This window comes from Periophthalmus magnuspinnatus, chromosome 13 (genome assembly GCF_009829125.3).
Source record: "Periophthalmus magnuspinnatus isolate fPerMag1 chromosome 13, fPerMag1.2.pri, whole genome shotgun sequence".
Lineage (NCBI taxonomy): Eukaryota > Metazoa > Chordata > Actinopteri > Gobiiformes > Gobiidae > Periophthalmus > Periophthalmus magnuspinnatus.
This window is the reverse complement of record NC_047138.1, coordinates 24,539,670-24,553,922: the sequence shown is the minus strand read 5'-3', so window position 1 is coordinate 24,553,922 and position 14,253 is coordinate 24,539,670. Positions and strand designations below refer to the sequence as shown.

Here is a 14,253-nt window from a genome sequence, read left to right as displayed (position 1 = left end):
TGCACTTGTCATCAAACAAAATCAAAAGATACTGGAAGTGCAGATGCACAAAATGCATAAACATGGGTTTTTTTCCAGACATCGCCATGGCAACACCATGCAAAATACAAACTTGGCCACTTGGACTTTTGTGACGGGAACGACCTGAAGAGTGACTGTGCCGAATTTCACATTCCTCAATGAAGCGAATAAGTTGTCATAAGACTTTGAAATGTACTAAAATTTGGAAATTTTCCCATTGGGATAACATGGGCTCTTTTGCTCATCGTCATGGCAACCCAGTGAAAAATAAGACATGGGTCCCATTGACTTTTTTGATCAGGATGACATGAAGAGTCATGGTGCCAAATTTCACATTATTCCATGAAACTAATATTGTTCCCGTGAATGGGAAAAATTGGGAGGTTTCCCTTTAGGACAGTGGTTCTTAACCTTGTTGGAGGTACTGAACCACACCAGTTTCATATGCACATTCACCGAACCCTTCTTTATTGAAAAATAAAATATTATTTTTTTCAAATTCAAGACATAAAACCAATACAAAGCATGAACTCACAACAAATTTCACTTTGTGAAAATGTCTTTTCACAAAGACATGACCTTTTTAATACTACCACACTGAAATCATTTTAATTTTTAACCTTATGTATTCCAATAATTAACTTATTGTATTTATGCTATTTATTATTTTTAACATTTTAACACACACACATCACCTAATTTCCATCAGGCTAGAATAATAATGAATATTTACTGCAAATCAGTGTAACTTCTGCTGTTGCCTTTGAGAGACCAGCTCAGAAATGCATGGCTTCACCTTGGCCACTCTCATGTCATTTTCACAGCAGTCTGTTCCTTTTCTTCGTTTTTATGTCGTTTTATGTTTTTATGCTGTTCAAACGGCTCATTCAAGTTGGGCGGGTACTTCAATAGGCACATCAAAGGGTGCATTTGTTGAATATTGGGACACGGCCAGCGTCTGGAGATGCTCACAGTCCGCGAATCATATGAGTTGGGTGCGTGTCTTGATCTCCGCCGAACCCCTGAGACTGACTCACCGAACCCCTAGGGTTCGATCGAACCCAGGTTAAGAACCACTGCTTTAGGATAACATTGGCAGTTTGGCGCATCGCCATGGCAAACAGTGCAAAAAATCACATGGGTCTGATTGACTTTATTGATTGGGATGACCCAATGGAATTTTGTGTCAAATTTGATAACATTTCGGAAAACTAAATTTTCAGCCTTCAATACAAATATATTAGTTATTCTGTAGGGGGCGCTGTTGCGCCAAATTTATTTCTTTCACAAACAGTAGAATTAGGCAGAAAGTTTACAACTGATTCGAATTTGAGCCAAATCGGACTTCGCATGCGCAAACAGGAGCAAATTCCAAAAATTCAGATGGAATTTTGCGGCTTCGCCACACGCAAACCGTGACAGACATCATTATAAACTTATAGGTGTACCATCATTTTTGTCTAGGCCTATTTCATGAGTTTATTTTTTTAAATAATTCTGTTGAAGCATGGTTGAAAAGCAATGTCTGACTTTCATTGGTTAAATTTCATAGAATTTTGATTTATTATTACTTTTGTCAGATTCAAGTTACTTCTGTGACCATTATGGTTTTTCTTTCATTATCCGAAGAGTACCAACAATTTTGTCCACGTGTGTAGAAAGATATTTTAAATGGTCTTATGGTAGAAATGAGAATGCTGTGTGCTGTCTGTATCTAATTATAAGGAGTTTACATCGTCTGACATTCAGGAAGTGTACTGTTAGCATGCCAATGTTTGTTAGCTTTACAGTCACTGCTAAACTCTGTTCATGGCTTTCAGTTTCCTGTTCGTAGGTCTTTATTGAGGACTTTTGCCAGTTCAAAAAAATACAATATTTGGTTTTAAATTGTTAATTATTATGAAAACGGTGCTTAATTTTCATCAGTCAGAAAAAAAAAAATGCTTTCAGAAACCAGAATTCCTCAAGATCTCCCTATACAATATAGCTGTACTGGGACAAATTTTGCTCAAATACATGGACAAAAAATGTGTGCAGGGACTTTAACTAAACAATAGTATCATATTTTAGAAATCAAGTTTTTAATAAAACCCACCTTGTACTTTAAACCTGGAACAGGGTGTGTAGGCCATGGGGCGGACTGGGACTTGAGGGGGTCCGATCAGTCCCCCGACCCCGACCACAGTGGGCTCAGCGTAGAGGTTCAAGGGGTCTCCCACACCACAGTGCAGGGTCTTAAACTGGACACCATTAGCTGAAGATAAACAGGGGAAAGAAAAGTAAATCACATAAGATACAGCCTTAAAGAAAAGTTAAGTAAATTCTAGTTTACTTTGGTCTCCAGATATTTAAGATAATTTTTTTTCTAGCCAAACAGAACTAAGACTTTGATTTTTGCCAGTGAACAATAATTATTTTTGTCGTTTTATTATTCAAAACACTACCACGTGTTTTAGTCCGTTCTAACCTTCTATGTAGATATGTAAAATCAGTTAACAATCAAATACTTTATACATGATGATAATGCATTCAATATTAGTGATTCATAGTGAATCTTTACCTGGGTTATATATACTACATACTCATTTCAGTGGAATCATATTTAAAAAATAAAATAAAATAAAAATGTGAAAACTCAAACTACAAACATATAGCTGTTTAGAATAATATGGCTACATTATTACAAGTTACATATTTTCTCTAATAATTTCTTTAAAAAAAAATTACTATGTGATACACTAACATTTATGAGGAGATTTATGGAGCATGTAGTTTGTTTGGTCTAAGAGACTTTATACAGGCTGCTGTTTTGCTGTGGCAACAGTGCCAGCCTCTGTGTGCAAGCCCCAGTGCACTCTATATGGGCCACTGTTACAACCGTGCACCTGGTCACCGCGCTGGACTCAACTATGACCAGAGCGCACCCGCATACATCTTTACCCTTGCCCTCGCTATTTGCCGTGACTTGAAGAATACACAATAAATTGAATAATGGAAACCCTGGCTTATTTCAGTAAGCGTATTCATGTGTGTTTGGACATTTTTAATTCCAGCTGAACACACAGCAGTACACACTCTGCCTGACTTCCTTGTAGACTCTCCCTTGCACTTGCACTTTCACCTCTCATAATGCCAAGCCTATGTTGGCCATATATGGAAGTTCAGAGGGTGTTTCTTAGTAAATAAATATACATTTTAATGTAAATTAAATGTAAATGAGAGTTGGGATGTTCATATCTGGACGTTTGTGAATTAGGCGCAGCTGTCATTTAAGAAGGAATTTGGCTTTGTGAATCTGGCGCAGGGTTCTTTTAGCATTTGTTCTTTAGCAAGTGGAAGTTATGAACATATTTAAAGAAAACATTCATGAATGAGACCCAATGCTATTAAATCATATCAGAGCTGACATAAGCAGATGCATGCCTCACCTACCTTTATTAAGCAGTGCAGCTGTAGCAGGATCTTGCACTAGCGACAAATTATTCCTTGAGTAATTCTTCTGGAAAACCTTTTTACGGAAAGCAATGAAGAGTATGATGAGGGTGATGATGACGAAGAGGACCACTGCAATGCCGATCAGCTCCTCCTTCCCGACCACTGCGTGTCCCGCCTGCATGTCCGGGACCACCACAGGTCGAAGGGAGCACCTCTGTCCCACAAACCCAGCGGTGCAGTTACAGTAGAAAGACCCATGGGTGTTGACGCACACTCCTCCATTCTCACACTCGCCCTCCGGGTTACTGCGGTCACACTCGTTTACATCCTCTTGACACCTACAGGGAGAGAGGAGGCACAAAACTGACAAATTGTTTTTGTTAATACAGTTTTGTATTTATACTTTAGAAATCTATTTTGCACAATTTTCTGTCATGTAAATGCTAATTGTCTACCACCTGCTTGTTTCCATGGAGATGTTGCTTTGCCTGGAATGTTCCACAGCATTGCATTAAACTTATCTATCTTGCATTTATTCAAGTATATTTATTGCAGATTTGCCTCTCCACAGATCTGACCTACAACTTGGCTTGATGGGATCACATGCTTGTTTCCTCAGATTGATTAGGTTGTCTCTGTGGAAACAAGCAGGTATCAGACACTCCACCAGAAAAGATAAATGGTGAACCTTTAATTTTAGAACTTCTTGCACTAGCAATTCTCAACTAGAACTAAAACAGGATTAAACAATGTCTAAACAAAGACTTGACCTGAACTAAAACTTGCCAGAGTTCCAACAAGAGAAGCCAAAATGACCACACAAAATGTATGACATTGTCTACTACAATACCGTGTGAAGATATGACCCATTTTGAGCAGACAGGCCATTTATTGTGGTGCATGTCAATATTCAATGTACTGAGATTCTGTTGCTGTTGTCAGACTTCAGTGCATCGGAGGCAGCAGTCTCTCCTGTAGTGGAGCATTATGAGGCTGTGATAAGCCCTGAGCAGATTCAGCAGGAGCCCTGGATTGGTGCCACCAAGACTTTAGACTTTATTTATTTATATACTGCTGCATATAGACTACTGTGTCTGAATACTGATGAGGTGAAGAGAGAGAGAGAGATGTAGACGGCGGAAGTGTAAAAGTAAAGTTCAACACTGCCCCTTAGTGGTTACAGAGCAGAACTACGGCTTCAAAAATTAAACGTCTAATATTTGCAGTTGTTTGACTTATTTAAAATTAGACCATTAACAGCTACAACTAAGGCTTTAAGTATTTAAAGCAACACCATGAAACTTTCTGGATGTGGCACATTACCTGCATTATTCCATGGAAACAGAACATTAAACTTATACTTTGGAAAATTCTCCATAAACATAGATGAGTATTATGCCAGATCACAAAATAGGAAGGAATATTTCCATGGAAGAACTCAGAGGCCCTTTTTCAGGCCAAGTAGCAGTCAAGTTTATGGAGATGCAAGCCCACTCACCATAAGGATATGTGTTTTGCTATGTTTTTCAATGAAATACAAAAACACACATTAAAGCAGCGTTTTTTTAATCTCTTTCTGGCTTAAAAGATACACAGTAGATACACGGTGGGGCTTTGAGTGCAAAAATCTTTAGAACGATTCCCTTTCAGAAATTCTTGCAAACAACTTTATTTATTGAAACTTAATGGTTGAAATTATACCTGCAACCTATTGTAAACGTGTACTAAATTCTTAATGTGGTTTGATGTTTAGTTGTACACAGTCACCAAATCTATGTGTATATGTTGCAATCCAAACTCACGTGAGGCCCTTGAAGCCCCTCCTACAGCTACAGAGGAACGCGTTGCCAATGGTTTTACACACTCCTCCATTCTGACATGGGTTTGGGACACAGGCAGTGATCTCCAGCTCACATTGCCCCCCAGTGTACTGAGGGCTGCAGGTGCATGAGAAACCTGACAAATAAAACAGTTTATTAATAACTCACAAAACTTACAGAAATCACATAAAAATGACTCTTTGTTGTCTAAATATGAGACAAATTAACAAGAAGCTTCATTAAACACTGCTGTGGAAAATTTTGAATATATTAACATTTTCAATTAAAAAGTATTGGTCGACTAAAAAGGTGGCTCTGAAAACTATTACGGATCTATATATTTCACACAACCTGTGCTCACAATACAACAACTGCATGCAAAAACAACTACTTATACAGAGTAAACTGATATAAATAAAGATTAAACTTGTGAATCATGAGTTTAATCTGCTTTTTTTTTTTTTTTTTACAAATAAATACCAAAAAATACCAAATCTTATGCTAACTTGCTCACTCACACACTAACGTTATTCTCCTTTTTTACTATTGTCCCATATAAATCCTTATAATATTATACTTTAAACATTTATCCCTACATATGTGTAAAAGAACACAGACAATCCAGTTTCAATCAAGATATGTAGACCCAGATTCCATGAATTATATTGCTGTGATAGTGCAGTTCTGTGTCCCACCTCCAGAGGGCAGTGTGGTGCAGCTGCCTCCGTTGCGGCAGGGCCGGCTCCCACAGGGGTCAGGGTATAGGATACAGCCGAGCTTGAGTTCGGTCAGACCAACCACTTCAGCGTATCGGGAGCGCTTGTTCTGCAGAGGAAGCTCGTTGTTGTTGAGCATCACTGAGTCGAGGCAGCCCTGAAACCCCTCCAGCACCCGAGGGTCCTTCTGTGACACTACCAGGCCACGGGACGATGGGTGCTGCACCTTAAGGGAAAGAGAGTAGTGTGACAATAGACTGGGGTTAAAACTCTTTATTTTTTTCGTGCTATTGCTTAAGTATACTACAAATGAGAGGATGTAAAGATCCATCTTTTTCTGTTCAAATATCATTATCCATACTTTGACTCGACCATTCGACATTCTTTTTCCACAAAACACAGTTAACTTATTACAAAATGCACTCAACTGTTTAATGAATTCTGCAACTAACTACGGAGCTTTGTATAAATAAAATTTCAAACCTTATATGATGCTCGGCTCAACATCAGCTACAGCCTTATTACAAGCTATTAAAAGCCCAACCATCAGCTGAACTGATATCATACTCCAACTACTAAATCTAGAACTCATACTACTTTCATTACTACTACTACCAGTAATAGAGGGCCACAGTAGCACAGTTGGTAGAGTGTTTTTGTCCACTGATCAGAAAGTTGGTGGTTCAAATCCACTCGACATAAATATCATTGGCAGAGTGGTCAGATCTACTGACCGCCAGGTTGGCAGTGCGATTCTAGCTGATTCTAGATGAATGCTGTCATTTTGTCCTTCATCCCCAGTGTCTGCGTGTGAAAGGGTGGGTGGTTCCTTGATGTAAAGTGCTTTGAGCGCCTTGAAGGTGGAAAGGTATATATATATATATATATATATATATATATATATATATATATATATATATATATATACACACACACACATAAATATAATTTAACTTGTAATATGTTCTATGTTCTATTACATACCATTATACTGTTACTTCTACTTAAACAGAACAACAAAAATAAATACTAGAAATAGTAAATAGTATTAGAAATAAACAGTTTACCAAGGAACTAAAAACATACTTCACACTAAATAAGAGCCTGAACCAGGATAACTATGACTACACCAGGATCAATAGATCTTGTGAATGTTTACCAGAGCTCCAAAGTAGATGGTCTTGTCCAATCCGAGGGGGGCGTAGAGTGGCCCGCGCCGCTGCTCCACATAACTGTCATCTATGGCCAAACTGCTCACATTTTGACTGAGCTCTAGCGCCACCGTGTGCCAGCTGCCGTCATTGATGGGACGTCCTGAAATCCCCAACAGGTCCAGAGTATCCCCTGATCCAGAGGCACAGGCCAACTGGAACCACAGCTTTCCCTCTTCCAGCTACACAGAGAAACAATAATACATTGTTGTATTCGTATCATATGTATGGGAATGATTTCACCAATGAATATAAAATGTAACCTATATTCTTCTGTTACAGATACCGTTTTGAGAACATTTTGCCACTTAAAAATGAACACATATGCTGATTGTTTATGACTTGGTGACAGTCTTAATTTTATAGCACTTGAAACCTATGAAAAAAAAAAAACCCATGAGGAAAAATTACATGGGTTGGGTTTATGGCCATAGATGTTTAGGTTTAATAATAATAAAATAGATAACTAAATGAATTAATTAATACAAATAATAATAATTATTATTAGTTTGGTTTGATAGTTTCAGTATACTATATGGTATATTTCAGTGTAGGAAAAACAGCATCATACTGCCATCTGGTAGTGTAACATATAATAAGCACTAAAGTCAGCTAAAGGATTTTTTTATGGTAGTATTTTTTACTTAAGGTCAAGGGATACTTCATATAATCTTTAATACTTTACTTATAGAGAAATATATTATTTGAGGTGACATGGACAGCAGTATACCACAAAGTAAGTAGTAGTACTAGTAGTAGTAGAAGTACCTTGAGCACAGTGCAGGGCTCAGTGTGAGTGTACATGATAATGCCTTTGTTCTGCAGAGTCCTGATCCTCAGACTCAGCTTCAGCTCTGTCTGAAGCCGATCTGTCACTTTGTATTTTATATAACTGTTCCCCGAGAAACTCAAAGACGACTGGCCTGTTGAATCAAATATAACATAAAAAATACATACAAAAATACAGCTTTGCAATTCAATTTTTCTATTTTTCACAAGTACTGCTTTTTATTATTCACCTGAACACTCTCCCAGTTTCCCTGGAGGACACTGACAAGCATAGCGCCCTCTGGTGGCCTCTATGGAGATGCACTGCATGTCAACTGGACAATTTTGCTCCTCACACTGCTCTGATAAAACTGCACAGCTTGCATCTAAAGCCAAAGGGACACAAAGTTAGTCATTTACACCAAAAGACCTTCATACTAGACTATGTTTTACCTTCCATCTCGTATGGAAGAGAAATAAAAAAAACAGTATAAAACAAATATCTTCTAGTACGTCAGGACTGTATTACAGTTCATATATGTTTTATAGTAAGTCAATTAACTGTAAGAGAGTAAAACATAAACATTCATGTACATTTGCATACTTCATAAATTATATTTGCATGCAGTAACAATTAGGACAATTAGGATTAGTAACAATTAGGATTAGGACTACTGCAGTAAGTGACAAAAACAGGAGGTTTCTGTTGTTATAGTTAATTAATATGCATTACAGAGCTGCTTGTCAATACTAGAAGCCAACAAGGGTCAAACGGTAATTTGTGCATTCAGGAGCTTATTAATACACTGATCCTTAATGCTTCAAAATGGCTTATTCTTACCAGTGCATGTGCAGCGGGAGGAGCGGTAAAACCTGGGGGACACAAAGCTCACCCGCGGGGTGCTGTAGGTTGCCAGATTGTGAGAATCCAGTGTGATACTCTGCTCACACTGTGCCCCCCGACAGTCTAGCCCTGAGCAGTTCTTATCCAAAATAGCCGACACTCTGAGCACCTCCTCCAGCCTCCTCCGAGAGGCACTCAGCTTCTGGGTGAGGAAAGCGGCCTTATAAAAGCCCCCTGCCCCGGTCTCCACAGCCAACAGCATGTCCAGCTGAGGGGTTCCCTCCACGGGCTGCAGACTGAGCACGTGCACAATGTCCCGTGGCTGAGAAGCTGCCGCTTTCTGCAAAACCTGGAACACAGTAGAAGTTAATATAGTTAAACACTCTGATTCTTCTATTAATCTATTCTGTTTATTTTTGCATATTGACAATTAAAATGCAAAATTTGAATAAGGTGGAAATAACTGCAAAATATCATTAATGTGCATTTGAAGCTAGTATACCAAATATTCAGAATCTTCTGTGGAAAGTACAGTTTTCTTGATAAATATATTTACCTATTTAACTAATAGTTTAAATCCCACTTTTATTCCTCACCTTTAAGACACTCTTCAGATAAGATGCCACAAACTCTCTGGGCTGCACACTCTCAAACCTCACAGTGACGGCCTCCCGCAGCATGTCGGGTGTGGCCTGCTCCACATGGACATTCACAGCCACGGGGACAGCAAAGCGCCCATCGCTAACACTAGCATTCAGCGAGTACCGTCCGGCGTCTAACCCTCCTAAAGCAATGATCTTTCCATCTCTGGGGCTAATCTTGAACAGGCTACGCTGGGCTGGGGGGGCATGGCCAAAAGTCAAAGCGTCATAGGGGTCAGCATCGGTGGCGTGCAGTTGACCTATGACCCCTCCGGGGAATTCGTCCTCCATGGTGATGATGTGCACCTCCAGAGGCAGAGCTACGGGACGGTGCAGGCTCTCCTCAATCACCCGAATAGTGATGGGGGAGATGGAAGAGAGGCGGGGCTTTCCTGAGTCAGACACCTGAAAGTAAACAGAGGGGCTAAAAGTTAACTTATTTCCACCTAAAACTGAACAGTAACAGAATAAAGATTTTTTTTGTTGACATCAGACTTCTTGGAGAATTTTCCCAATGACTACTATATTTGAATTTGTATATTTATATATATATACCGGTATATATATATATATATATATATATACCGGTATATATATATATATTTTTTTTAATTTTATTCCATTGCCACGATAACTGCAATAAAGAGGAGTGGTACAGTAAGCTCTCAAGCTTGGATAATGGTGAGGTAGGTGGCTCAATTTGTCAATTTGCATTGATCACCAGTCTATGACCCTCCACTTTGGCTTAGTTCCAAAAGAGTTTGTACACCCTTGATTTAAATTTAAGAGATTATTATCATTACTATACTGCACATAAAATGTATTTGGCATGGAACAACGGTAGGATGTCTCTTTACCTTGATCTGCAACACATACTCAGTGGCCAGGTCTCTCCTGAAGACCTGATTGGCTGTGAGCGTCCCGTCTCTCTCCAGCACAAACTCGCCTCCCTCATTCCCTGACAGGATGTGGAAGTCAAAGGGTGGCCCGTTGTGGGAGGAGTCCAGGTCCACCACAGACAGCTGAATGATGCTGGTGCCAATCGGTTTGTTCTCCTGAGAAACACAGAGTGAGTTACAATCATGGTTTTCAATTAGCGGAGGGATAAGGGCTAATAATAAGTACTGCAATTTTTAATTAAACCAACACTTAGTTTTAACGACAGAGTTTTTCTAACAGTATGATAAGTATAATAAGAGATTCATTTCTCTACAAAGAACATTTCATCATTTCATAGAGTCAATTAACGATTTAGCTGACCTAGAGGTGAAGACTTGATGTGAAGTACTATACTAGATTTATTATAGCATTTATATCTGCACTTGTGGAAGGTCCATGGAAATATTATTGCTTAGCCTGGAATGTTATGCCACAATATGGCATTAAACTTATCTATCTTCATGGAGAGATGCGTTGGATGAGATGAGTTGGAACCCCCACCAGAGAGTTACAAAGACAAAAAATAACATAAAGGTGCATCCTAGGTTAAACTGCATGACTGCAAAACAAAAATCTAGAAGTTGATTCTCAAACTTTAGGACTTGTGTGTTGACTTTCTAAAAGGTCCCTAAAGGTTTATGTGTGTATTTTGTCCTTAGTGCTGTTACCTGTATGACCGCAGTGACATTGGCTGGAGAAAAGGCAGGAGCATTATCGTTGATGTCTGAGATGTCGATGGTTACCGTTACCGTGGATGACAGAGGAGGGGCTCCACTGTCCAGAGCACGCACCGCCAGAGTGTAACTGGGCACCTAACACAAAAAAGTAAATTAGCTAAAAAAAATAAAAAATGTAAAAAGCATTCTGTTAATTATGCTTTATATTACAAAAGTAAAATAAATGATTGTCCAGAAGAGGGCAGTAACGCTCTTCTTATAGCAGATCCTACAGTTCGCATCCTATAGAAAATAATTACAAGGGAATTGGCATTGATAAAACACTGCTTTGTAAAATGTACTCAATTTAAAATGAGAAGATAGTGATACATATTACACATACATTTAAGAACTACCCTTGAATCTTAAGCTGTAGGAGAAGGACAACACTTGCTAGTATTTAAATTGGGTTCTTTACATCTTTCACCTACTCTGGTCTTTTCTTATTAGAGATGCACTGATACTGAAAACTTAGCTAGATCAGGTATCGGTTCTGTGATAATGGTTAAGCCAATATTCTCGATGGGCCTTTAAATTGATGTAATAATAATATTTACAGGCTCATTTTGGCCTAGAATATCTCATGATGTTTGAACTTTTATTCATAAAAGCTGTTCAGTAGTTATTTCATAACAGTTACACAACACAAGTGAATCTCTGGTATAGTAAGTTAATTGTGTTTTAAGGAAATAAGTACCATTTTCTGTCTGGTACACACGCGACACTGGTATCGTTAATATTGAGTATTGGCAGATACTTAAAGCCATAGTGTTGATATCGGTATCAGAACTGAAAAAGCTGGATCGATGCATATTCCTGTGTAATTTTCCATAGGGTTACCATTCTCAACAGAAAATAAGGGGTGAAAGTAGTTTAGTTGGTAGTATTTGTCCATTGATCTGAAGGTAGGCAGTTCCATCCTGCTCCCACAGATGAATGCTGTTGTTGTGTCCTTGGACAAATCACCTTGCTCTCAGGGTCTGTGTACACTGGTGTATGAATGTATGTGTGAATGGGTGAGTGGTTTCTTGATGTAAAGAGCTTTGAGTGCCTTGAAGGTAGAAAAGCGCTAAATAAAATGTGACCATTTTCCATTTATACAGACTACATTGATGCAACACTCAATGCAATAGTGCTGTATTTACTTCTCTCTTTCATTGTTGTTGTGTTACATGCTATAAGTACCTCACAATAAAGCAGTGTATACGTTTACATACTGAGTATTTTCACTTTATGAATTGCACTAACACTGTGTTGCACTACATACTTTTTGTATAAAATAAAGTAATATAAATGCAATTTCATTGTTACTACTAAAAATAACAATAAATCCTTAGCTGTTTTCAAGCCTCCCAGAGAAAGGTTGCAATTTCAATCAGTTTGTACATGAACACTAAACATTTTACACAGCTTAACCTACTTCATAATATGGTTAAAGTATACCATCATTGCATATCATATTTTGGTGTTCAAGCTTTTTTTCGAGATCTCTATTGAAATTAATGGAATACCTGGAAGTGGCGAAATACCCAAAGTGTGGGTCAGTAGCAGTTAAAAGTTAAATTGGTTCAGACAGAATAAGGTGAAAAGTGAAAATGGTTCTCTGCATTTGACCTAATCTTCAAATATTACTTAGACAACTGAACAAGGAACAAGAGTCAACCACTATAGTATAGAGATCTACAGTGTGTATTCAAACTCTGAAAATGTTCCAGTTCTCTATATAGTAAACCAACAGAGATTTCAAAAGGTAAAATGCTTGCTACTTTAAGGTATTGTGTTGATGATGATGATGATGATGATGATGATGATGATGATGATGATGATGATGATGATGATGATGTATTTACTAGAAGTCTCTCAGCAGCAAAAAACACTGCAGATTCTAGGGCAAACTGTGTATCTGACCAAAACTCCACTCACAAGACTACACTTGCACACAAGTTCATGCAAAACACAAAAAAGTACTAGGAAAGATTATTAAAAAAAAACAAATTCAACTTGTGAATCGGAGTTTAAACAGTTTAATGAGTTTAACTGGCCTTTTTTACTTATTCAGAAACAAACAAAATACCAAATCTTCAGCTAACACAGTCACTCACTAACATCTTCTTTCTGCTGTTGTCCCATATAAATCCTTATACTCTAAATAAATTCATGAGTCTACTAATAAAAATTACTCGACTAAGATACCAATCAACTGATTAACAGACTTAACAGCTAAAGGCCTACCGCACAAGCAGATTCAACCCCCATATCTCAGTCTCTATACTGGAAATTGGCTGACACTGTATGTGTGTTTTTCATGGCCAATACCAATAGTTTAGAGTCCAGGGGAACCTATGACTGCTCTGCCAATATTTTATATGACCATTTCCCCAAAATCTAATAATCCACAACCTTGTTCTACTACAAACTGGATAGGAGACAAGTGTACTTATTTTTTGCAGTGTGTGTATATATATATATATATATATATATATATATATATATATATATATATATATATATATATATATATATATATATATATATATATATATATATATATATATATATAGTATATATATATATATATATATATATATATATAGTATATATATATAGTAAGGTGTGGACCTTACTGTGCTAATATATACAATACTGCGCTCAATTACCCTACAATAACATACCAAAGCACATTATAATCACTGGTACTATAGATAGATTATTTGCCCTCCTTTATGTATTTAGATATTTCTAGGTCAGCCTTGTTTACAGTGAGGTGTATCTTGTCTCCACACTCGCTTTGGTTTTATTTTGTTGTTGTGTTTTTTCCTGGTGAGCTTCATTAACTCTCTGTTTCATAAAGCAATAAGCTCAGACTCAAAACATCCTGCAGCGAACGTCGTGCATGAGCATAAGGAGAGTGCACGTGCATCTGGAGAGTGCACATACATGAGGAGAGTGCACATGGTTGTGAACGTAAACATGGCGGCTGCATGAGTGCATTGTTTGCTAAGCCTGAAGAGAATCATTATTTATTAGCTTTATATTGGAGATATTGTGGGGGCTTACGGTAAAAGGGGGGTTGGCTCATTTGCTGATCTGCTGCTAAAATACATATATGTGTGTCAACCAGCATAAATGCACTTTACATGAG

General features: G+C 37.9%; 1 protein-coding gene across 2 annotated transcripts in view; it reads right to left on the bottom strand.

Annotated features, from left to right (window-relative positions):
- Window positions 1–14,253, bottom strand: part of fat3a (FAT atypical cadherin 3a) — a 135,265-nt gene that overhangs the window by 17,662 nt on the left and 103,350 nt on the right. For both annotated transcript variants that reach the window (XM_055225931.1, XM_033976900.2), the window contains 11 exons: window positions 11,064–11,207; window positions 10,314–10,511; window positions 9,412–9,861; window positions 8,813–9,164; window positions 8,223–8,357; window positions 7,972–8,126; window positions 7,152–7,385; window positions 5,972–6,218; window positions 5,259–5,412; window positions 3,454–3,794; window positions 2,117–2,275 (listed from right to left, as the gene is read on the bottom strand). In XM_055225931.1, the coding sequence (XP_055081906.1) occupies window positions 2,117–2,275; window positions 3,454–3,794; window positions 5,259–5,412; window positions 5,972–6,218; window positions 7,152–7,385; window positions 7,972–8,126; window positions 8,223–8,357; window positions 8,813–9,164; window positions 9,412–9,861; window positions 10,314–10,511; window positions 11,064–11,207 (2,569 nt within the window). The remainder of the gene's footprint in view (window positions 1–2,116; window positions 2,276–3,453; window positions 3,795–5,258; window positions 5,413–5,971; window positions 6,219–7,151; window positions 7,386–7,971; window positions 8,127–8,222; window positions 8,358–8,812; window positions 9,165–9,411; window positions 9,862–10,313; window positions 10,512–11,063; window positions 11,208–14,253) is intronic.